Consider the following 25,880-nt stretch of genomic DNA (forward strand, 5'->3'; position numbering starts at 1 on the left):
TTGCCTAATATTTATTTATTTATTTCTATCATCATCATCATTATATTGTGTGACTGAATTTAGTTGTGTGTGCAGCCGTATACAGGTCATGATAACAAGAGGCTTCATGACGCGTAACCGTGAGTCTGAAATGCATCCAGCTGCAAGTTGAGGCAAGGTTGGAGCCCATGAACCAATGGAGCCTGTTGCTCCTTCTCCACGTTGCTCCTCCGAGAAGGAAAGCAGACACCGGCTCTCACAGAAGAACACTCCTCCGTCCCTCCCTCTCCTCCCACTCTCCCTCCCTCCTTCCAAGAGCCTCAGCTTGCTCCTTCCCCATGCAGCCTCGCTCGGTTCCCCCAATGAGGCAGGACGCACTCCTCCTCCTGAGTATGTCCATGTCATGAGACAGTCAGTATAGTCGCTCCCGACGCCCCCCGCGGACTGCTTTTCCATCGCTTGGGGAGTTTGGTTCCATGAAATAATGCCATGGTTGCAAGAGTGCACGCGTCTTCTGCTGCTGCAACACTTTGTTTTCTTCCTGGCAGGCGGCCACGGAGACTTGAACTTCTCTCTTTTTGCGGCGCAAGGTCAGTGTGCTGCTCATTCACACCTCAACTCAATATGCCGCAAAGTAAGCCTGCACTCAGCGAGCACTGACAGCCTGAGGGGCAGTCAAGGACGCTGCCCCCGTTCTAATCCAGATGTGTTGCCTTTCAGCTATTTTTCATACGGATACAGAGGAGTGATTCAGAACTGCCATTTTGATTCATTTATCATAATCCATAAGGTGGTGCCTGAACCCCGTTTTGTATTTGCCAGACTGGAATCCAGTGCATCTGGGTTATTTTTATGATAAAAGTATTACACTCTTAAAGCTGCGTATGTGGCCATGCAATTGTTTGACCTAATTAAGAATTAAAAAAATAATAATTTACTGTGTTGTGCTGTAGTTTTCTAGGTATGTAGACGACATACACTCATTTTCGGTGTCCCACCACTGTTTTTTTCCACACACGCTAATGATCATTATCTTCCATATGACTCTTGTACTATCCTGCTTTCAACCGCACAGGTGCTGAGCCTCAGGCAGGGTCCGTCATCCATCCAGTGAGAACCAACGCTGTTGGAGAATTCATCTCCCACTCTCTGTCTCACCACTTCAAGGATGGCCGAGTCAAGCGAGACCTCAGCGCGGTGGCGCAGGTTTACTACAAGTTCAACTACACCGGACGCGCTTTGATGCTCAATTTGACAGAAAATAATCGGCTGCTTTCGAGCGACTACATCCTGGAGAGGCGCAACGGCGGCCCCAACCGGACGGAAAGTCGGCGGATGCCCGCGGGGTCGTCCTGCCACCTTCTCGGCACCGTGGAAGTCTCGGGTGTGAAAGGGACCGCTGCCATCAGCACGTGTAATGGACTGGTAAGGAATCACATTGTGGTACCAACACCGTCACTCTTGGACAGGCTTCTAGTTTTATTTTTGTGCTGCAGACAAAAGTGGTACATAGATTGCAATGGTCGCTCTTGATCTCATTTTGCCAAGTTGGGGTAACCCAAAAAAACCTCAAGCGCATAAGAATAAGAAACACAAATGTGTTTCAGTTCTTTCTTTGTTGCCGTCCTTGATATTTTCCCGTGTTTTGTGTTAGGATTTAGTTCCCTGCGATGAGGTCAAGGCTCCAAATATCATAAGACACTGTCTTGTCTGTACGTTTGCTCTTCAAAGACGTCTCGGCACTGTTTGCAAAACGACCGCCGCGCTGACGACCGCTGCTGATCCTCAACAGCTCACCAGGAGACTCTTTCCTGTCTTCTTGGTCTTGCTTTCCCTTTCTTAGATCGCTCTCACTGACACTCCGAATAGTGCTCCCATTTTACTTTGCTGACCCCCTGAGGGATTGCTTTAGTTGGAGCATAAATTTGGAGAGCTAAGGTTGACACGAGGAAGTGGAGAATATTGGACATATACATCCATCTGTTTTCTATTGCGCTTATCCTTTTCACGGTTGAGGAGAGCTGGGACAGATCCCAGCTGATCTGGTCACCTGTCAATCATAGGGGATGTATTAAGACAGGCAAGCATTTCCACCGTCTTGCCTTGACCAATTGATTTGAGATGGGGAGAGAGAGGGACGATTGAGAGAGTAAACAGGATAGAGGGGTGATGGGACCACAGAACAATGGGCACAACAACAGCTGTATCAACAATAGACCCATGATGGCGACAACAGTGACAAAAGTCTGCAGACCAGTATCGTTGTTGACGCAGGGTCCAGACATCAAGATCAAGCCCAATTTTGGCCTTTTTGTTAACCTATATTTATATATGTGCATATATGCTAAAAGTGATAATTAGCCGGGGGGAAAGCGGTACTAATGATTATAGAACGGAGAAAAATGACCTTAAGGTGAGAATGATCACACTTTTTAAGGTGTCCTAATAACATTTTGACCTGTGTTAAAATATTACAGAAAACATGACCTGGATAGTGTTTAAATTTGAGGATGGCAAAGGTTTAACCCTCAAGGAGGATAAGACAAGCTGGAGGCTGAGGGTCTACTGTATTTACCTCAGGGCATGAGACAATTCGATGAGAATAAGGGCAGTCATAAATTGGGCAACTGCAGCCAAATGGAGAGTGTGTGCTAAAGTACTGCAGTATCCAGAGCTAAGCCTGAGTGACAGCTGTGTAACATCACGTTACAAATCTGCTCCATCAGTGAGCAACCAGTAGAGCTTTAGACTTCGAGAACCTCAAAACAATTAGAAATAATACCCTGGATGTGACGGGATGGCACATTTTGTCTTGTTTTGGTGTGTTTGATTGTGTCAAAGCAAAACGTGTTCTATTGCGTTCTCCAGGCTTACCTCGTCTCTCACTGCCGAGCCTCATTTGTTACATCTGACTAACCGAGCCAAGTTAATGACAGCCTGTCCTGCTGCGGCATAATTTACAACTGACCCACTTTAGACCCTCCCTGATAGTCCAGCCCAACACACAGATACGTGTCACTCATACCTCATATCTTCAAGATGGAATTCCAGTGTTATTTTTGTTGTTGTTGTTGTTGTTGTTGTTTTTTTTAATTCCCCTCCTCCAAACTCCAGGGAATCCATTCTGATATATTATCCAGAATTTTCGCTGTGGTAGAAGGTTTCCAGTTGTGTAAAACCCCCAGAGAGTCCACTTTATAGGCAGATGTGGGGTGGAAACCTTTCCAGCTTCGGCCTCCAGAAACAAAAAGTCGCACCGCTGTGACTGAAGTGTGGTACACACCTCCCGATATTGAACACTTGAACTGATTTCTTTAAGATGTCCGATACCTCACGCATGACGAGCAAAAAAAAAAAAAAACACCAACAAAACACACCACACATTTACAACCTTACCTCCACCCACAAGCGCGATTTTTCTTTTCCAACCTGGATGTCCGCCACAGTACCAAGACTGACCTGTGAGAGGCAGCGTGGGCATCCAGACTGACGAAAAAGAAATAGAAAAAGCTCGGCGAGCTGTTCCCTTTTTTTTTGGTAACTTTGCGCTCTCCCACTATATTGCAGTTCAATTTTTAGAGATTTATTATTTACTGCATTTTTGTCACCATGAAGGCAACCTGAAGATTACCACACACATTTGAAAAGGACCTCATCGAAGCTGCTAGCAGCTTAAATGTTTAAATCTTAAACTACTTGAATTCTCAAATTCAGCCTGATTGTCGGTATGTATGTTATCTTTCTGAGACAAAAAGGCTAAAAAGCTGCCAGCATGAAGACAGGATCATATACATCTTTTTGGTAAAATTAAATGTACCAGTCTTGTAAAAACGTGTTTGTTTCCCCATTAGCAGAAGACAAAGTCACATTTGCTCGAACAAATTGACCTAATCTCCGTTATGGAGCGCACGTGTGAATCAGTCACAAGCGCTGGGTGGAAAGCGCTGAGATTCAAAATTCTCCTTTCATGTAAGATCCATCGAAGCTTGGCCATTCCCTGAGGCACACCTCTGAACAAGTACAAACAAGTTCAGACCTATTATACAATTTTTTTGTCTTCTGACACGAAGATAAACGAGAAAAGTTTCTTGAACCGACAGACAGAAATTCTCTCGTAATGATCCCCCCCTCACCTTATTCTTAAGAGCGCTCTTCATGGGAGAAAGTTGAAAGGTGGTCATTGTATAATAAGCAGCCCCCACCCCTTGACCTTTTTTTTTTTTTAACCACGAATAAGTTCTAGAAGGTCACCAACAGTTGACACTTTATTCCCATTGCACTGCAACCCACAGAAGCAGGAAAGCGCCGTAAAGCAGTTCCACATGGCCGTTGTATTTACAACACAGACCCATGTTATGGTAACCTCCTGTGGTCCTGCTACCTCATACAGAAAACACCCTTGCTCCAGGTTTCAAGGATTCAGAGGCGGGTCTCATACTTTTTTTTCCGAGCAGATTTTCAGTTCAAGACCCAAGGGTATAAAAATCGACCAAATATTCATGCATTCAGTTAGCATAGTTACTAGCTTGTGCTAGAGTTGTCAAAAGTACTCACTCACACACTGTACTTAAATAGAAGTAATCATACTTGGTAAAAGTCAAAGTACGTACTTATTCACCTCCTGTACTGACAAGTACAAAAGTAAAATGTAATATTTAGTTGCATACAATACAGGCACATGGTAAAGTCATGATTAGCACAACCGCCGAATAGTTCTGAGGTTGGGAGTTTGAATCCGGGTTTTTGTCTCCCTGTGTGGAGTTGGCAAGTCTTCCCTGTGCTTGCGTGGGTTTTTCCCACAATACTCCAGCTTCCTCCCACATTTCTTAGGTGAATCGAAGACTTTAAATTGCCCGTAGCGAATGTGAGTGTGAATGCTTGTTTGTCTATGTGTGCTCTGTGATTGGCTGCCGATGAGTTCAGGGTGTACCCGACCTCTGGCTCAAAGTCAGCTCCAGAAAATGGTTGGATGGCGATATACAATACCCGTTTTGATAACTTCTCGGCACACAAATAGTTTCCCTCTTATTACAGTGCTTGAAGAAGGAGAAAACAAATCACGTTACTGTACACGTTGCAAGTTGTTTAAGAACTACTGAAGCAGATGTTATGCTATTAAAAACATTGTCCTGTAACTTTGCTCAAGTTGTGGACCAACGAACAAAAAAAAGGGGAAATTATCTCATGACACCTGAAAAAAAAAATACATGTTCCTTCTGTTTTATTCAGATTGGATTAAGAATTATTGAATGGCAGAAATTGGTGGCTTTTGACTGGCACCACAATGCACTCACCACAAATGATTTTGGAGCCGACAACGTTAAAGTTTCTTAGGCCACTGAATGGGAATGTCTTGCCGCTCCGAATCTGGTTTACAAGTGTCATTAATTCTTCCTGATTCATGATACCCAATGTCCCTGCTGCACCTTATAAGTCCCCAAGATCACAATCAATCAATCAATCAAGATCTCAACCACGGTTGCCTTTTCTCTCGATTCATGTCTTTTTTAAATCTTCGTGTAATGTGAAATGTTTCAAGGTGTTCCTGCAAAATAATTTGCAAAGCGTTTACTATCTATATTACTTGCAAGCCAGTTGAACTGATCAAGAATAATCATTTCTTTTGAGACGTCCTTTGAAACGAGCTTTGCGATGCTGCATGTTGGAACTGACAGACCTCTTTGCGAAGATTACGCACAGGTTACTTTGTCCTCAAGTATTTCTTCTCAGGTATTCTCAATCGGAAGAGTGATTTTTTTTTTCCTCTCCATATTAGTGTTATCCTCTGCCAGGCTGAAAAAGTAACAAGCGTATTTTGACAAGGAATAGGAAGTCAAATCAAAAGGAATAAAAAGTCAAATTTCATCAGAAAAATTGACTCTTAAGCCAAGCACAGACACCTGAAAAATCTACTTAAAGCCCTTGTAAAGTGAAAATAAGGGTCTTGTAAATTGGACACACCACACAGAGGAGTGTTGTAAACTCTGCCAAATTTGAAGGCCTGATAAAATTGCCAAGTATACTGTGTAGTAAAATGAGGCAACAAATCCATGAAAAATCGGGCCTTTCTTTCCGCTCTCAAAAGCCGTGGGAAGGCACTGAAGGCAGGCCTTGTTCAGCTGTCACCTGTCAATCAAATACCTCTAGCGAAAAATGGATGCTGCTTTGTCCAGCATCTTTCTTGTGCCAACATATCGCTACGTGTTAGAGCCGTGAAAATATATCCGCTTCAAGCCTTCGGTGGTTAAAACTACAGCCATGGAAAAAATGAAGAAGACTATTTTTGTTTCTTCTGTTTCCTGATCTTTTAAAATGACTAGTACAATCAAGGCATGTCCGGACCATCAATGGCAACTAGAACAGCTCGTAAGAATTCAATTCAAGAACGAATCGAGACATTGTTTTCTTGATAACCACCAAAATCACTTCACAAATTCTTACATAATTAGCTATGGTATTGGGCTGCCAAAAACTGTGCTAGTAGGCATTCCTTGTTTTCTTTTGTGTCAGTTAGTCACTAGATACACTTTTAGCGGCACCAGACATTAAAATGAAAAAGAAATTGAAGAAAACATGGCGACCGTCATTCTTTTCTTAGGCTGTAAATACCCTTGCTAGCTAACCACCAGCTAGCTAGCAAACTAACAGGTTTGGTCCTAGTCAGAAGAGCAAACTAAGTCACCATTTTGCCAAATAACCACTGATGTAAACAAAGGCCCTGAAGTTCTTTTTTTGTGGCAGAGAGAAGACCGAGTTGTCCAATTAGCCAAACCAAAATTATGGAAAACTGAAATGGTGTAAACAGTTTAACGCGATAGCTCCACCATTTAGGACTACATGGCATTCTCAGTCTTTGCAAGTTTTCAGCAATTCTCTTCAAATTATGGATAATGTTTTTAGAAAAAAATACATCTTTGAATTCATTTCACAGGGTCTCTAAGTACAGTACCAAAATATTTGCACTCTCTTACTCCCCACCATTGCGGTGTGCACACGGTCATTTGCGGAGCACAGGTAGTGTAAATAAAAGAGAGCGCAAGCCCAGACGTACATTCGCTTTGCAGATCATATGAATCACGCAGAGCAATTTGTGTTTGGATGGGCCTCCCTGTGGCATTCCTACCCGGCCCATCTGCACTCCACCACCTGCTTTGCTCTTTGCAAGTTAAACACTGCAAATATATAGGAGATGACATGGAGGTATGATAGCAGCGAGAAAAAAAACTCGGTCGCTCTTTTTCCTCCAGCATATTGGGTACTTGTATGTGTTTTGTCTTGCGAGCTTTATCTTCGAACGTGAGAACGCGCTGCTACTAAAAGAGTGTGAGAGCAGTGAAATCAGCCGCGAGTTGTGCACTGAGAGTCTGGGAAACGGACGTCACTTCACTGGGGATTTATCAACTTACATGCTTTGTGGATGAGTCCATCAACACTCGCAGCCAAAGGCCATTCTCCAGAGGTTTTCCTCTCAATTTAATTTCTTCTCATTTTGGGTGGGGACGCCAAATAAAAGTCAACTCCGAACATCGCAGCCACCAAAATCGAACACAAGTTGTTCTAATTTCCCAAAAATGTTTTCCACCGGTACCCCACAAGCACGAGGCTGTTACAAATAAAGACACAAATAAATAAATAGAAATGTTTGCATCCCGAAGGATTTGACATTTGCATGGTCACCATCTTGAAATGCGATTAGATTTGAAAAAATCCAAAAGCCTATCTCAGTTGACTTGGTGCAAGAGGCGGTGCACACCCTGGACTGATTGCCAGTCAATCTCACAACTGAAAGTTTATTGTACATAAAAGTTAAATAAACATTGTCGCCTTTTATTTTTTTAAACAAACGTTACAAATTAAATGCTAATTTATTTTTTAAAAAGCAATTTAGTTGTTAATTTTTTTTTTGAAGCTCAGTTGTATTTAACTTGCACTGCACTAGAAGTTCAACACTAACGCATCGTAACAAACCTTGTTCTAATACGTTTAATAGTATTCGTGCTTCTTAAATTTCATGGTATGAATCTTATTTGTATACCGGTATTTAATTCAGTGATTCTTTCACATACCAATAGAGGGAGTCTGCGTACCACAAGGGATGTTCCGCAGTTTAAGAATAACTGATCTATGGGTAGGAATAATAATTCATTATTAGGTTTTCGATTGCATGAAATTGTTGATGAATCATGTCTTGAAGTAGTAGAGATCAATTTGGACTGTATTTGTTGTTTGCTGTCTGGTATGGAATTAGGACTTCATAACATTCTCAGAGAGTATTTCCCACCCCTTGAAAAAAAAAAAAAATTACTGAATCGTGCTTTTGCCTATTTTGCAAAGTTCATGGTAACAGGTGGGTTAACAAAGTCCAAAGGGGTTGTGTCTACCCATATGAAGCCTGTGAACTACCCCCCCAAGGAAAAATGATATCCTCTACACATTGTTGAATGAACATGTTTGGGGATCTGTTTTTAGTTTTTTTCTCCCCTCTCTTACAAAAGTGGTCAGGATGACCCAGAAATTGGAACTACACATGATCCGGAGCCCTGCGGAACAGCAGGATGCGGAACATGTCCTGATTTATCACAGCTGCTTTTGGCTCCGGGCGCACTGGAGAAACCGGCCAATCAGATGCAAGAATTGGCAAAATATTACAAATACCTCTTTGTATGATGCAGTGCATTTCTACACGTCACTGCAACCGCAATAATACATATACAGTATACAGTAGTTAGTTACATTCCTGCAGAGGTGGCAAAAGTACTCGCAATGTATTTAAGACAAAAAAAAGGAAGTACTAATTCAACTCTTTTGCTAAATTACTATAAAACTACCAAAGACTGAAATGTACAAAGGAAAACATTTATTCTTCCTGTCAACTATACAATTATCCTTACTGTAAAACTAACAAAGACTGAAAGTACAAAGGTAAACATTTATTCTTCCTGTCAACTATACAATTATCCAAGTAAAGTGCAGATGCCTGAGAAATCTACCAAAGTAGGGCAACAAAATATTTGTAAATTTTGCATAATCAGACAGGAAGTGTCAATCAAAAGTGAGAATGACTCTCTCAGTAGTGAGAGTATCGTTGCTACAACTCTTGTAGTGAATCAGATAATATCCTCTCATTCAGCATTATTTGGCAGCCTGCTATCCATGCGACTTTCGAGACAGGGAGGAGTTCCTCCGTGAACAGTCTAGGCTTGTTTGGACTCCAATGAAGAGCGCCTTCATCCCAGGCCAGAGGTGAAAAAAGATTTCAAAGATAGGGTGTCAAGTCCACCCCTGAAGAACTGAAGAAAAATATCCAGAGCTTTCTTTTGTGCATCCGAGATACTTTGTTTGTGCTGGAGGGCGCGTGTCGATGAACTTTTGTGGGCGCACGTTAAAAAAAAAAAAAAAAAAAGCAAGTGCTTGAACACCAGTAAGAACTTGCAGAGCATACTTGGCAAGACATTTATTTCTTTTGCAGACAGAATGTGCCTGCGGGATACAAAAGGAGAAAGGGAACGATGTCTAATAGCTCACCTGATGAATAATAATGAAACTGACTGAGAAATGACCTTTTTCAACCTTCCTTGTTGGGAAAACAAGCATCACGTAGCAAAGTAAAACAATATTTTTAAAAATGTTTAATTACATATCGGTCTCATTGCGCATGCATTTCCCCCACTCCAACAGAGAGGCTTCTTCTCCCTGCCTGAAGGACACTTTTTCATCGAGCCGCTCCCTAAATCTCCAAGTGATCCTGCAGGTTCCCCAGAGCCGCACATCATTACCCCAAGGGTTGCCATGGAAACGCACAGGGAAAAACGCAGCGCCGAGGGCAGGCAGACACCCGGCCCGTGCGGAGTAACAGGTATTTGTTTGGCATTACTCAAGAATTTTTTTTCACTTGTTTATGCAGTGTCTACAAATGGAGTCCCTAAGCCACAATGAAAGCTAAAATGAATATTTTGCAAGAAAAAGTCTGAAGTCAGTGTGCAGCATTTTTTATTTGTTTCAAACGTTGGCACCAAAAGTGAAAATGGAGAAAAGCTGGCATAAATAGATGAACAAAAAGACATTAGGGTGACCTGGTGGTCCAGTGGTTAGCACGTCAACCTCATAGTGCAGAGGTTGTGGGTTCGAGCCCAGCTCCAGCCTTCCTGTGTGGAGTTTGCATGTTCACTACATGCCTGAATGGGTTTTCTCCGGGTACTCCAGTTTCCTCCCACATTAAAAAAAACATACAGGGCAGGCTGAGTGAAAAGGCGCAGGTGGTTGTTCGTCTGAGTGTGCCCTGTGATTGGCTGTGCCCTGGTTCAGGGTGTCCCCCGCCTACTGCCCGAAGACAGCTGGGAGAGGCCCCAGCATGCCCCGCGACCATTGTGAGGATAAAGCGGTTCAGAAAATGGATGGATGGATGGAAAAAGACATTATTTAAAGTAAACAAAAATATTCTGTTAGTTGGCAGGCTACTTCCGGGTTCACGGAGAATGACAGTGACCAATATCTATGAAAATGTAGTTGTATGTCAGAATGACACACTAATTTTCCAATCTACGCCCCAGATGGCGACTCTGTACGGCTGGAGAGGGAGAGAGAGGAGTGGGAGAGGGAGCACGGTCCGGCACAGTCTCGCTCCCGGCGCTCGGTCAGCAGGGAGCGCTGGGTGGAGACCATGGTGGTGGCCGATTCCAAGCTCATCGACTATCACGGCAGTGACAATGTAGAGTCTTACATCTTCACGATCATGAACATGGTGAGCCTTTACTATTTTCTAACATCACTTTTTCAATATTCCTGTTCTCCAGATGCCTAAAATAAATAAATTACACTTTGTTACAATGTAAAATTGTCAGTGTACAGCTTGGAAATTTACACTACCCTCAAAATAACTCAACACGCAGCCATTATTGCCGTCTAAACCACTGTCAACAAAAGTGAATACACCTCTCAGTGAAAATTTACAAATTCGGAACAATTATCCGTTTTACCTCCACTGTGTCATGTGACTAGTACTCTTACAAGGACCACGTGTAAATGGAGTACAGGCGTGTTAAATTTGGTGTTTTCTCTCTCACACTCTCATAATAGTCACTGGAAGTTCAATGAGAATCATAGTTCACCATCGGCTTGAATGGCCATCCACTCTCCTTTGGATGCCCCTCGGGGGTCACTAAAAGTGGCTCTGAATCTTCAGCTAGCCTAGCTGGTCATGTCATGGACAGAAAACGTTTTTTGAGAGGGTGGGGGGTAGTTATTACATAAATTAACCATACTCAACTCAACTCAACTGTATATATAGAGCACTTTCAAACAGCCATCGCTGCATACAAAGTGCTGTACATGGAGCAATTCAACATATACAACAAACGGTAAAGCAAATCGGTAATAATGCGCAACAATGCATTTCCAGCAAGAGGCAGATAAGAAAAGTTGTACCTACCGGTAGTTATTTAATTTTGGACTAGAAGGCGGGCCAGATACTCAACTACTGATACACATTCGATTAAAAAGTCAAGTTTTCAAAAATATTCCCCCTTGAAATGTTTGTTGGCAAGGTGGCAGGTATCTTCCACGACGCCAGCATTGGGAACGCCATCCATGTCCTCTTGGTTCGTCTGATACTACTACAAGGAGAAGAGGTAAAGACACCGATTGTCTCTTTTTGTCGCATTTATCTTTCCATTATATTTGTAATTTCAATCTGGGTTCTATCGATTCCCCGTTGGGAATCAATAATTGCTAATGGATCTGAAGTCTCTGAACTCCTGTCTTGATGTCATGTGTCCTGAGCAGAATACTGCTCACCAGAATAATTGTCATAGGACAACTACCGGTACATTCATTGTAATATTCGTAGTACTCATTTGAAGTGTGGTTGTCATGGTAATTCCAAACACACAGAAAGGCCTAAAGATCGTCCACCATGCAGACACAACTCTGACCAGCTTCTGTGCCTGGCAGAAGAACTTAAATCCACAGAGTGATACACATCCCGCCCATTATGACCTGGCTGTGTTGGTCACCAGGCAAGACACACACACACACACACACACACACACACACACACACACACACACACACACACACGCATACAAAATATAATTTGAGAATGGAGTCAGATGTTCCAAATGTTCCTTGGCTTATGTTTGGACTCCCAGGAAGGACATCTGTGCCGGAATGAACCAACCCTGCGAGACCTTAGGCCTGTCTCATCTTTCTGGGATGTGCCAACCGCACCGCAGCTGCAACATCAATGAGGATTCAGGCTTACCGGTGGCCTTCACCATTGCCCACGAGATGGGTCATAGGTGCATACGTGTGTGCGTGTGTTACAGGAATATGTGACGACTTCCATTTAACATGGTCTCATTTTTTTTTTTTAATATCACAAAAACATTTAAAGGCATTTGAAGAGGGGTGTGTAGACTTTTTGATCCACTTTCTACTTATACATGTATCAACAGTACTATACATGCAATGCATTTGGTATTGAAACCAGTTTGATTCTGGAATTCACGTTGTCATAGACACAAATGCAAAATACTGAACCTATTAAGGTATTTGACAGAGAATAGAAAATAGTGTTGAAAATTATGTTAATTTATGTCTGACAGAATACAGTGAGAGTAACTGTAAAAAAAAAAAAAATTCCCATAAACGAGCAGTTGTTCTTCTGTTCGGATATGCTTGAGTGCAGCTTTGGAATCCATCACGACGGCCAAGGGAACGACTGCGAGGTGGGCGGGAGGCACCCCTTCATCATGTCCAGACAGCTGATGTACGACAGCTCGCCTCTCACGTGGTCGTCTTGCTCCAAGGACTACATCACACGTTTCCTTGAGTGAGCCCCCGTTCACGTTGACCCTTCTCTCCTGTCTTCTTTCCAAACAAAAGCCCTGTTGACAGGTGTCCAACCCTTGGAATCACCTCAGTTGGCATCTTCTTAGCTCTTTCAACGATTATTGTTCTATGTCCCGCCCACCGAGTTCTGGTCAATTTATGGCGTTTGAGGTATATGTTACTGTTAAGCCTTCTGTTCTCCTCAAATTCCTCCACCCTTTGGAAATCTTCATGGCAAAAAAATGTAAACAGGAAAACAAATTGTTACAAAATTATTATATACCGGTAATTATTTTTCTCTCTTTTTTTGTTTTCATTAATCATTTAAAGCTTGTTCACCGTCGTTACTGTCCTCTCTTGTCAGTCGTGGATGGGGTTTCTGTCTGGACGATCGCCCTTCCAAAAGAGACCTTACCACTCCTTTGGCACGTCTTGGCGTTCGCTACACAACACACCACCAGTGTCAGCTCCAGTACGGGCCCAACGCCACCTACTGCCATGAAGTGGATGTAAGTCATCACAATCAGATCCATTTGAAACTGAATATGAATTCCGATTAGGGCTTTCAGTGTAGATTTGCCTAATTTAATCCACCTCTTAATTCAACCACTCTTGCTTTGCATTTATAAAAAAATGTAATACTACACAAAAAGTAAATATGACGGCATGCAACAGTGCCACGTACATCATCTGGAGCAGTTTAGAATCAACATTTACTTTGTATCTAATAGCCTGACAAAAACATGAAACATTGAAATAAAATACAAATGTGTGCAGTTCACTCCAGGCGTATTTTGCGCGTCACACATGGCTTGCACTGACTAACCAATCAGGGTATGGGAAAATGCTGACATTCGTGTGGGCCAGCCAGCTAAAATCTGATTGCGTCCCAACACTATCATAGTTGGAGTTAGATAGACGAGCAGGTTTGAGTCTAATGGCCGCTGGCATTTTAAGCTACATTTAGTCTAAATGTAGCTTAAAATGCCAGCTCTCGTCACCAACAAGAACAGTCTAAAATTTAGACTCTAAATTTTAGACTGTTCTTGTTGTTGACGAGAGCCAGTTTCAAGCCACAGTAGACAAATTGGGATGGTCATGAGGCAGGAGGGCTGCGGGATGGGTAAACATGACAGCCCATAATTGTCGTGCCTGGCCGGTGAATTTTTGAAACATTTGCCCTGGCATTCACGTTGCGGATGTGAAACTTAGTCGGCTGACAGCACATAATGGAACCTTTGACGAATTCTTTAGTGAGGCGGGAAGTATCTGTATAAGTATTCACCGGCATCTCACGGTCATTTCGAATTGTGCCATATTCTGCTGCTGTTGCTGTGAATTTTGTCACATTTTGCCATAGTTCTCATGACCAGCAAAGGTGTAAGGTAGCTATTTTGTGGTGCTCAATCATGGTGCATCCCAATATATGATGGTAAACTGACCTGATGTGATATTGCATGTTGCAATTTAATCCGGTCTGGCACGGCACACGCGGTCTTCCAATTCAAAAAGAGGGCATCCAGCCTAACAGGCAGATGCTTGATATCGACAGTAAGCTTCAAAATCTTCTGTCTTCCCATTTTTGGGGGACATCATTTTCCTATGTTTGTCCCAGGCATCCACCTTGTTTTACATGCCACTGATTCCTCCACTTGCGCTGACACCGCCGCTAAAGCCACGCCCAGCAAGGGAGATTTTGTCAACTGCCAGGGTCACAAACATATTCCGAAATTGCCCGGCATTCACGTTCCAGCAGTAGAAAGCCTTGGCGGAATGTGAAACACATGAGGGACCCTGTCAGAAAGCGATGGGGTGCGGAGGAATGTCCTGGCATCCGAGGCAAGCCACGGATTGAACCGTAATGCGCCTTTGAGCCTCTGGCCCGTCATGGTTACAATAATAGACCATGAGAAATCTTAGTATCACACAGAAAAACATTCTCAAAATCCCATGGTGAACTATGTTTCAAGCAAATGGGGCTGCTGATGCCACCGGGAACATACAGTAGTGTCAACGTAGCCTTAAAATGACACAGCAGCCCATTCAGGCTGAACTATGTTTCGACGACTCGGACTCTGACCTAATTGGCGAAAAAAAACATCTACATACTGTACTGGAAGTAGCACATCCAAAAGAAGCATTACAAAATGAAAAGAATAGCCTTTTGGGAATCATATAACATCTCGGAACTAGCACTCGAATTTACGTTGCAAATGTAGGTCAATGTTTTGGATCGTGTTCAGGCCAGTAGAGAAGAAGGCCTTTGCTAGCCCTCACCAACGCCCACTGAATCTGATTGCTGCCGATTTCTCTTATTATTTTAGAATGTTTGCCAGATTCTTTGGTGCTCTGTGAATGGCTCCTGTCGCTCCAAACTGGACTCGCCCATTGATGGGACTCGCTGTGGACCGGAGAAGGTATGTGTCAAACTCTTTCAGGATGTTGCTGGCTTGAATTTGTTCCCTCATAACCAAGTGTCATGCACTTTCGCCTCAGTGGTGTATCTCTGGAGAGTGTGTGATTGTGGGAAAGCTGCCCGAAACGGTGAATGGAGGATGGGGACAATGGACCGCTTGGTCTCATTGCTCCAGGACTTGTGGGACTGGAGTTCAGTCAGCTGAGAGAGAATGTAACAACCCCAAGTAAGATCTCATTTTACATCTATGTTTAGAGTTCAAAGTCTGCACTCGGTGAAATAATGTGACTTTCCCCGCCCTCAGGCCAGAGTTTGGTGGGAAGTACTGTACAGGGGAGCGGAAGCGCTATCGGACGTGTAACACAAGACCTTGCCAGAAGGATAAGCCCTCCTTTAGAGAGATGCTGTGCAGCGAGTTTGACACTGTGCCCTACCACAACGAGCTCTACAAGTGGGTTCCTGTGGCCAACCCCTGTGAGTACTCAGACAGACCCCACACAAGTTTTTTTACAAGTTGGTGTGTAGGTCTTCCAGTAGGGGGCAGCATTTACAATGCAATACCCACAGCTTGAACCTTAAGTAGGGGCGTATTAGACCCGTTGATACTCTATTTTAATTTTACCACCCCAAAAAAACACCATAATTTTTTTTCCTTAATTTTCAACACTGCAGATACTATACGTCCCAGAATGCATTGCAATCGCTGGTCTACCCGCACCTCTCAGAGAAACAGCACTCATTTGAAGATAAGAATGTGACATATTCTGGACAGGGAGGACAGACGGTTTGAAAGCGGAGTGAGGGAAGCCATCTACATGATGGTTGAGAAACCATCTCGAAACAGACAAGGGGTCTTACGACACCACCTATCTCCTGCGTAAAATGTTAGCGTTGGGCTCTGCACGTAATCACCTGCGTTGTTGAACTACAGGTCGTATGTTTTTAAAAACTTGTGTTTTTCTACAGGCAGTGTTCACAGGACTCGCGTAAACTAACCATCACATCACATTGTAATATTAGCAATGGTGATTCCATCCATACGACTGTCATGCTCTAGCTGTCCTATTTTGCCTTTAAGCATGAACTGATGAAGCTTATTCAGATGAGTGGCGATAGGTCGTATGTTTTTGAAAACGTGCGTTTTTCTACAGGCCGTGTTCACAGGACTCGCGTAAACTAACCATCACGTCACATCACATTGTAATATTAGCGATGGTGATTCCATCCATACGACTGTCATGCTGTAGCTGTCCTATCTTGCCTATATGCATGAACTGATGAAGCTTATTCAGATGAGTGGCGAAATGTCAAAAGACAACCTGAACAGTCCGGTTGCTATCGATCAATGCCCTGAGAAGAAAGTCTTACACAGTAAACTCTTTTTTTGTGGGCGCTTGCCACAGCCCAGCCATTTATATTCTACAGCACGTCTTCAGTAGGGTTGCGGGTTAGGGCCTATCCCAGATGATTTTTGGGAGAGAGGTGGGCGGACTGGGTGTCAGGGCACATAACAGACAACTCACACTATCTGCTTGCAGTAAACCCCTGCGAGCTCCACTGCCGGCCCGAGACTGAGTATTTTTCGGAGAAGATGCTCGACACGGTGACCGACGGAACGCCGTGCTTCATGAACAACAACTCCAGAAACATCTGCGTCAACGGAGTGTGCAAGGTAGTGTGGCTGGGTAAGAGACTCAGAGAGACTGGGGAGGTAGAGCAAGTTATGAAACATCTACAACATGCCGCTTCAGGTTCACGGAGTGTTTCCCGTCGTTGCCGTTTTGTAATGAGCCTTTGGGTGATGTTTATGTGTGTGATTTGTCCCAAGGAGGTGGGTTGTGACTTTGGCATTGACTCAAACGCAGTAGAAGATCGTTGCGGAGTGTGTTTAGGTGACGGCACGAGCTGCAAAACGGTCTACAAATCGTTTGAGGAGGGAGAGGGCTTCGGTGAGTTCAATGCACAGAATAACTGAGCGCAGTGACCAGAATGAAAATGTTTTCAGATCAATTAAGTTACGTATGTTAGGCCTGAATTTTCAAGTTGTACTTTCCCCTAGAAGGCAGTTATAAATGTATAAACACTGGATTGTATTATTACAGATCCACAATTCTAAAACCAAAACAGTGATAGCCAAATCTATCAACTATTGTTCAATTTTATGGGATTTGGTTACAATAATGCTTGTAATGTCTGTAAAAAGTGTTCAATGCACAGAATAACTGAGCACATTGACCAGAATCGAAATGTTTTCACATCAGTTCAATCACGTATGTTATAAATGTATGTTGTAAATGTATAAACACTGGATCGTATTATTACAGATCCACAATTCTAAAACCAAAACAGTGATAGCCAAATCTATCTACTATTGTTCAATTTTATGGGATTTGGTTACAATAATGCTTGTAATGTCTGTAAAAAGTGAAGAAAAAATAATTGTTGTTATATAGTAGTTTCGCCAAAATGAAAAAAAAAAAACATTCATTTAGCCAGAAAAATGAATTTGACCCACTCTGTTTGCTTTTCGTGAGGCACAAAAAAATAATCTGGCCCCAGGGCCTTGAGGTAGAAGAATTTTTCCATAGAGGGCGCTATTTTTGTGCCCAGTGCAAGTCTAGCTCAAAGTGCAGTCACAACAACTGTGCACCTTCTACCCCAATCTGTAAAAAGTAAAGAAAAAATAACTGTTGTTAGATAGTAGTTTCGCAAAAATGAAAAAAAAAAAAAATCATTTAGCCAGAAAAATGAATTTGACCCACTCTGCTTTTCGTGAGGCACCAAAAAAATAATCTGGCCCCAGGGCCTTGAGATAGAAGAATTTATCCATAGAGGGCGCTATTTTTGTGCCCAGTGCAAGTCTAGCTCAAAGTGCAGTCACAACAACTGCACCTTCTACCCCGATCATGCGTCCACGAGTCCGTCTAAGAACTGTGCTGTTTGGACCAGATCCAATCCCGAAATATAATCAGGGGCATAAAAAATTATCAAACAAGGTCAAAATGCAACCTGTTCTAGGATGCAGCAATTTTTTCACAATGGAAATAAAACCACAATCATTTATTGGGAACCATTTCTTGAAAGCTTAGCTAGATGGATTCATGAGTTAACACACCTGTTAATACATCTGTTCAGATAGTGCAGCTGTTTGTCCTGTTCATCTCGTCTGGGGCCGAGTGTGTATTTTGCTTAGAGCCAACAAGCATTCCCGAAATACAATCAGCGGCATAAAAAAATGATCACAAAAGGTCAAAATGCAACCTGTTCTAAGATGCAGCATTTTTTTCACAATGGAAATAAAACCACAATCATTAACTGGTAACCATTTCTTGAAAGCCTATCTAGATGGATTCATGAGTTAACACACCTGTTAATACATCTGTTCAGATAGTGCAGCTGTTTGTCCTGTTCATCTCGTCTGGGGCCGAGTGTGTATTTTGCTTAGAGCCAACAAGTGTAACTCACCATCCACACTGAGTAAAGCTTGCTCAAAAGATAAAAAGGTCCTTAAAGGATAAAGAATGTTTCTTGTGCCCATGTTCTCACCCTTTCTTGTTGGGCACAGCGTCCTTCTCAGATAACCAGCCAGATGTGTAACACTTCAAAAGACATAAGCACATGACCCCCACCGTCCCCTCCTCGGCTGCTGCACAAACAGAAAGACACACACACACAACACACACACACACACACACACACACACACACACACACACACACACACACACACACACACACACCATCCCACAAACACCATTAAACTCCACAGACCCACTCACAGTTGCTTGTTCCTCCGCCATTCACAGGCGATAAAAAAACAGAGACTGGGGCAGTGCCCCCCCACGCCGAACACACACATGCCAACCAACCCCACAGACTGAGCCCACCCTCTATTAAAGATCAGAGAGAAGCTGTGGTAGTCTGGATGTGCGTGCACCGGCAGCCTTGGTGGGCCATCCATTACCTCTCTGTGACTCCGACTCCCCTCCTCCCATCTCTCGTAGGGTACGTGGACGTGGGGGTGATACCTGAGGGGGCCCGGGACATCCTGGTGAAGGAAATCGAGGAGGCAGGTAACTTCCTGGCTTTGAGGAGACAGGGCTCGGAGGACTACTTTCTCAACGGCAACTACATCATCCAATGGAATGGGGAGTACCAAGCCGGTGGGACCACCTTCTATTACGAACGGAGCGGGAACATGGAGAACCTTACTGCACCAGGACCCACCAAAGAGCCAGTCGTGCTCCAGGTATGGCCAGCCAAAGACACAGTGTGTCAAGACAAAATGCGGGTATCGAAAAATAGATTTGGGAGGTACACTGACAAAAGTCCCTCCTGATTCTTTGCATCATTGTCCATGCGATTGTCCAGTTGTTGTTTCAGGAGAAGAACCCCGGCCTCAAGTACGAGTACACTATTAGAAAGAGCAAAGAGACAGGAAATGAGGTCATAAAACCAATTTACAGGTGGACACATGGCGCGTGGACAGACTGCAGCACCACCTGCGGAAAAGGTCAGTCCCGTGTTTAATATGGAAGATGTTTTGTCTTCGGGTCATGTGTGTATTACTTTATATTGAGGCATCAAGCGGTAAAACTCAAAAGCACAGGTGTCCCTGTGCAACTCCACAGGGGGTCAAGTGAAAATACAGTCCTAAGCTCAGATATTAGATCTGGATCAAGATCTGATATCTGTTCGGGATCTACGGTGCATGTCATTTTAGATCCAGGCATGTATCCCAGAGACTCATGCACTGCTGAGCCTTAGCGTAGGTATGCACTCTCTTGGTGCTCTTTTGGCTTTTGTTCTGCTTTCTTTACATGTTAGTAGGCGGATTGTGATTTATTTTTCTAGGCTTGAATGTGATCAGACCTTATATCCTCCTGTCTGTCTGTCTGTCTTAGGTGAACAGTACCAGCCTGCACGCTGCTTTGAGATGGATGTAGGCGTTGTAGATGAGTCTCTATGTGACCCAGAGATCCGTCCAGAAGACAGAAATCGCAAGTGCAAGAACATGGATTGTCCTGCCAGGTTCGTAACGTCAAATCCACCTGGATGGTGACATCGCTCAGCAATCGTTTCATGACTGAGTTTCTCTTCATCTTCAGGTGGTGGGTCGGAGGCTGGCAGCAGTGCACGGCCGCCTGTGGATTGGAAGGTTTGCGGAAGCGTACAGTACTTTGCGTCCGCACAGTTTCTGGTGAGGAGAGGGTGCTTCATCCTGTGGAGTGCAAGCACCTCCTTAAACCCAAATCTGTTGTGCCGTGCAATAGAGATGTACCCTGCGGGCAGGACTGGGTTGTTGGACTCTGGGAAGAAGTAAGACTCCACCCCTTCCAATGTCTTTCTATCTTATCGTAATTGGTCTTCTGTCTTCTCTTCAGTGTCCAGTGACATGTGGAGGAGGTGTCCGGTCGCGCAATGTGACATGTGCATTAACACCTAAAACAACCTGCGACCTCACAACCAAACCACGCACCAGATCGCTGTGCGCTCTGCAGAGCTGCCCCAGTTCGAGCCTTCAGCGACGACCCGGGCCTCCTCCAAAATCCCGACGCATTTACCCGCCAAAGAGATACCCCACTAGGACTCCCCCACCCACCGGGTCTCCCACAAGTACCTTGGCCACCGCTATGACTACTACTGAATCATTAACCCCTAAAATCCCGTCCCTTGATCATCATGGTGTCGTTGTGGAGAAGGCACAGACAGATGGGGAAAGTCCAAGTAAAAAAAAGACGCAATCAGAGGAGGGAGTTGACAGCGAGGAGGGAAGCACACCCGATGTGGTGATGAACATTCCTGGTTATGACTACATCACAGAAGAGAGGACACGAGAAGAGGAAGGGATCATAGACCTGGACGTCGGTACGACTTGGTTCAAAAATCCTCTTAAATCAACCACACCAGCGCCGTATGTAATCATCACACCCAGTTTACAAACAAGTGGTCCCGGCTCGCACTCAACCACAGAAGCCGCCACATCCTCCTCCTTCACCCCACATGCTACTGTCGAGATCAGTCATCGCAGCACTCCTCACATCACTCCATACGGCGCCCGGATGCGCAACGTTCCTCTAACTACTCCCATGTTGAAGCGGCGTTTGGCTCCACCCAAAACTGGCTTCCACACAACACAAGCTCCCTCCGCACCACTCGGCACTGCATCATCGCCTCTGACCACAATAAAGGTTATTAAAACGAAGAAGTCTGCTGTGACCCCCAAGAAAAGTGTCACTGCCAAAAAAACCTCAACCCGGTCCAAAGGTACCCGTTCCAAGAGCCAGGATCCACCACCTCCTCACAGCACCCATGGCCGAAGAGAGACGGTCAGCGTGGACGTGTTCTGGCTTGTAGGAAACTGGAGTGAGGTAGGCACAAAATTTAGAACCATCATACATTATCCCAATAAAGTGTTATGCCAGAATTTGAAAATATCACAGTGTTCCAGGCCTTTAACGACACATGCTCTCACGCTGACCGCAATCAATCAATATTATTTTGAGGTTTTATTATTTATTATCATATTAAACCAAAGTTGTTTGCAGGGTCATAAAATGTGCTTCTGCGTCTTCAGCAGTTTATCCAAGGCAGAAATAGATCACTTTTTTTTGTTGTTGCTGTTGCATTAGGCCTGAATGTGTGAATTTGAGTTGTCCTTTTCGCCAGCCATGGTACTTTCTCGTACCATCTGAAACCAACGAGTGAGAAAATTGATTGAAAGGAGACAAATAAAAGACACAATAACGTTACTTTAGCCATCTACCTTAGCACCGGACACCGCAATGTTAGAATCCCTTCTCCCCTTTCCTGACGTGGCCCATTTTCTCGCTGCACTGAATCTCCTCTTGAATTCCATTCGTAAATTTGGCAATCTCTCGTTCTTTTCCATTGTTGTTTTTTATTAGCATGTCTTGTTCCAACTGATGCGTTCAGAGCAACCATGTTTCCGCAGTTTTATGAGATAATATTTTATGGAAAAATTTAACTGCCACAAAGAAGAGAACAGCCAAGCTGCACTGAGCCTGTGCAGTGGAAAATTCTGCTGATATATATCTCGCGACCATGTGTGCCGCTAAATGCCATAGGATTTAAAAAGTTGCCCATTATCCAGAAAAATTGTCGGAATACGACTATATGTGTGTGTGTGTGTGTGTGTGTGTGTGTGTGTGTGTGTGAATAATATGTCATTTTTAATACAACATAAAACAACACAATGTCATGACACAAGCATTCACTCATGTGTGTGTGTGTGTGTGTGTGTGTGTGTGTGCGTGCGTGCGTGAGAAACTGTTGGTTGATTTTTTAAAAATAAAAATCAATAAAATTGTAATCTACCAAAACAATTACGGATTTGTTGTTAAGATTCGAAATGTGATGTAATATTAAAATCAAAGAATAACGATGGAACAAAAACAAGAGATAAAATTAAAAAATTCTACTTTAATCTTGTAATATTAGGCATTTAATTCTGGAAAAGATACCGGTACCATTATATTACTTTAGAAAAAAAAAATATATATATTTTGGGGACCCTCCAAATTATGGCACATGGACCCCTGAGGGTCCCTGGTCCCTAGTTTCAGAACCACTCCTCCAGTTACACTGTATGAAAGGTATAGAAAAAAAGGATGAAATGATGGCTGAAACCTGTAATTTTCTTCATTTACCAAATTTGTTTCCTCAGCATTCACTGACTAGACTTAAGACCTCTTCTCCCACTCCAGTGTTCGACCACATGTGGAATTGGTGCAATATGGAGAAAGGTCACATGCAGTTCCCAAAAGGACGAGGACTGTGCCGGCACAAAGAAACCCGAGCCTGCTCGCACTTGTCATCTTCAGCCGTGTGCCACCTGGCAAAGTGGCAGCTGGAGCAAGGTAACAACCGCCAGGATTTGAATCCCCCGCTTGTCATCTGTCCGTGCATTAGAGCTGTCGTGTTGTCCACAGTGTCCAGAGAACTGTGCAGTGATGGGAAAGCGGTACCGGGATGTCCAATGTGTTGATTCCCAGAATCACCGTCCTCTTAGGCCGTTCCACTGTCAGGCGGTGTCCAGCAAACCTGTCAGTACTTTGACTTGTCCCCACAAGGCCTGTGTGGACTGGAGTGTGTCACCATGGGGACCCGTATGTGTCTTTGCCATGTCAATGCTTTGAGACCCTCGCTCAATTCAAAAAATCATGAATGTATTGGTCTACCTCAGTGCTCCGGAAGCTGTGGTGAGGGAATGCGCGAGCGGTTGGTGTACTGTCCAGTGCCTCAAGGTTGCGGTGCTACACCGAGGCCAAACAGCACAGAGCCGTGCAGCTTGAAACCTTGCACCAATTGGAGGACAGAAGAGTGGGAGCAGGTTTGTGACAGATGATCAACTAAAAGCAGTGGTAGGAAGTAGCAAAGTGGGAATTCTTTGTGATCGTACTTCTGTGTTTTCATTGGTCAGCAATATGTGCTTGACTAAAGTTGAGGATTTTTTTTTTTTTTTTTTTTGTGTGCGCGAAGAGTCTTTTCATGCATTCGGCGGACATACCCACAGCAGTAACACAAAGAGAAAAATACAAGTCAGGAGTGGTTTTGTTTTTTACAGTTACCATTAGTTAGCGAACATTTTTTTTGTAACACGAACACAAAGTTAACAAAGCTATTGGCAAGTTTTTATTTATGTATTTTTTTTTTTATAGCATAAAAACCAAGCCAGCACTAGCTAGCTCTTAAACAACATGCGACATGTTTTGTTTTGTTTTTTCTTCCCCGTGGGCTTCGAGTACTATGTAAGTTAATAAAAGAGGGAAACAATTTTGTGTTGGGAGGTTCTCTTTTTTTTTTTTGTTCATGATAATTCATCTTCATGACTATTGTATATAACTGACAGTAAAAATGGTTTCCTTTTTTACTTTTGTACTGACAGTACATTTCAGCCTGTACTATTTTTTTAACACCAATATTTGTACTTTTACTCAAGTACTTAGTATGAATACTTTTACCACCTCTGACTGTAAAGTGGACTTACCGTTCTAAAAAGAGGCTGCTGGTTGGAAAAGTATGTCCTGACTTTGCAGTGCTCCGTGAGCTGCGGAGGTGGTCAGCAGCAGCGTGACGTCATCTGTGTGAATGTCGAGGATTCTGGAGTCATGCCAGACAACCTGTGCGAGAAGATGTCCAAACCAGAAGTGCTCAGAAAGTGCAATATACAGGAATGCCGGACCACTACAGGTTTGTTACACAACTCTTTCTTCTCGACTCCATGGGCTGCGAATAATCCTCGTTTCTTCTTAGGGACAGTGTGTAGGAAGAACACAATGTCCTCTCGCTTCTGTGACAAGCTGAAGCTGCTGGGCCGATGTTCCCTCAGGTCGGTGCAAAAACAGTGTTGTAGCACCTGCAGGTCATAGCCGGATACACCCTCGGTTGCTGGGCCTCCCTCCTGCAGCCATTTACTGGACTATACATGAAACTGGTCAGCAGCTAGTAACATGGAACATTTGAAATCCACCAGCACCTTTAAAGTCCAACACAATCAGTTATGGAACGCCGATTGACCTCCAGTATGAGTGGATTTGGAATCAAATTTCCCATAAGAACTAATGTAAATGGAAATACTAACCAGTCGAGTGTGGTGGGCTGTTTAAAGTGTTAAAATTGCTCGGAAGATTGAAATAATAGAGCTTCACTTTACGAATCCCTCCCCCGCTCAGGTCTCTGAGCAAAGCCACGCCCCTCACTCCCGCACATGAGAACAATTCTCAAACATGGCCATTCATAACGGCATGTCTTTGAGTAGTTGTGATAAAGAATGCATATCCTCTCTCATCAAGCACAAGCCCATACTAAAACAGACTTAAAACTGCAAACAAGCTGGCATAAGCCACGGCTGCTACATTGGTAAACTGACATATTGTGGTGTTACTCTGACACCGAGTGTTAATGGTTTGAAGTTTTATTTTTCTAGGATGAACATCCATCCATCCATCCATGGTTGGTATTTTCATTCAGAATACCGAATAATGCAAATTTAATTGTCTAAATCGGGGTACATACATTGCGATTTTTAACACCCTCACCAATTTCTGAATTGTGAATTGACAAAGTAACACGCATGTGTGCTTATTGGTATAGTGTTTGGTGTACACACGACACCACGAAAAACGGAACATGTTTTGACCAATTCATCATTTGATGCAAAAGGTGCATTTTGAGAGTGCTGCATTTGACTTTGACTTGCTGATAAATTAACTGATGTATAGCTACTTTTAGGTGCTTTCTCTTATGTGCAAAAGACATTTTATATTTTCAACTGATACAAGCAGAATGTACATAAAGATATTTTTACCTTTTTTTGTTTTGTTTTTTTATTGTTAATAGCAACAACAGGCTCATTTAGTATAATTGTGCTTTTCAGTGTTGCGTTGGCAATGTGTGGGGGAAAAAGTTTCAACTGTGCTTCTGTTAAGTGACCTGCAGAACTCTGTAGTTGAACTGAGGTGCTCCTCTGACGTGAAATTGACCAATGACAAAGAGGCGTTGCAGGTCATCCCTCTCAGGTCCCTCAAAGGATGGCTATTTTGTTTGTATGATCTTGTACATACCAATGTCACGCATGTGGTTCCACAGCAATAAATGTGACCATTAAAGACCCCAGGTGCTTTCTGTCGTCTGTG

The 25,880-nt window shown here is 43.4% G+C and overlaps 1 protein-coding gene across 2 annotated transcripts; it reads left to right on the forward strand.

The window, feature by feature from the left end:
* The first annotated feature begins 75 nt into the window (after positions 1–75).
* On the forward strand, positions 76–25,858 carry adamts12 (ADAM metallopeptidase with thrombospondin type 1 motif, 12). 2 transcript variants are annotated; one of them, XM_019888436.1, is made up of 24 exons: positions 76–569; positions 1,055–1,404; positions 9,658–9,835; positions 10,530–10,720; positions 11,523–11,606; positions 11,869–11,993; positions 12,126–12,275; positions 12,665–12,808; positions 13,172–13,316; positions 15,132–15,224; positions 15,304–15,449; positions 15,528–15,697; positions 16,762–16,895; positions 17,052–17,172; positions 19,227–19,471; positions 19,594–19,735; positions 20,127–20,253; positions 20,331–20,541; positions 20,607–21,593; positions 22,950–23,102; positions 23,175–23,351; positions 23,429–23,575; positions 24,282–24,435; positions 24,499–25,858. In XM_019888436.1, exons 1-24 carry the CDS (start codon positions 464–466, stop codon positions 24,612–24,614), a joined length of 4,596 nt encoding a protein of 1,531 aa, XP_019743995.1. In that variant the 5' UTR covers positions 76–463; the 3' UTR covers positions 24,615–25,858. The 2 variants fall into 2 exon arrangements, with proteins under 2 accessions (XP_019743995.1, XP_019744003.1); XM_019888444.1 differs by having other exon boundaries at positions 24,505–25,858.
* Positions 25,859–25,880: the final 22 nt, after the last annotated feature.

The sequence above is a fragment of the Hippocampus comes genome, unplaced genomic scaffold (genome assembly GCF_001891065.2).
Source record: "Hippocampus comes isolate QL1 unplaced genomic scaffold, H_comes_QL1_v1.1 scaffold155, whole genome shotgun sequence".
NCBI lineage: Eukaryota > Metazoa > Chordata > Actinopteri > Syngnathiformes > Syngnathidae > Hippocampus > Hippocampus comes.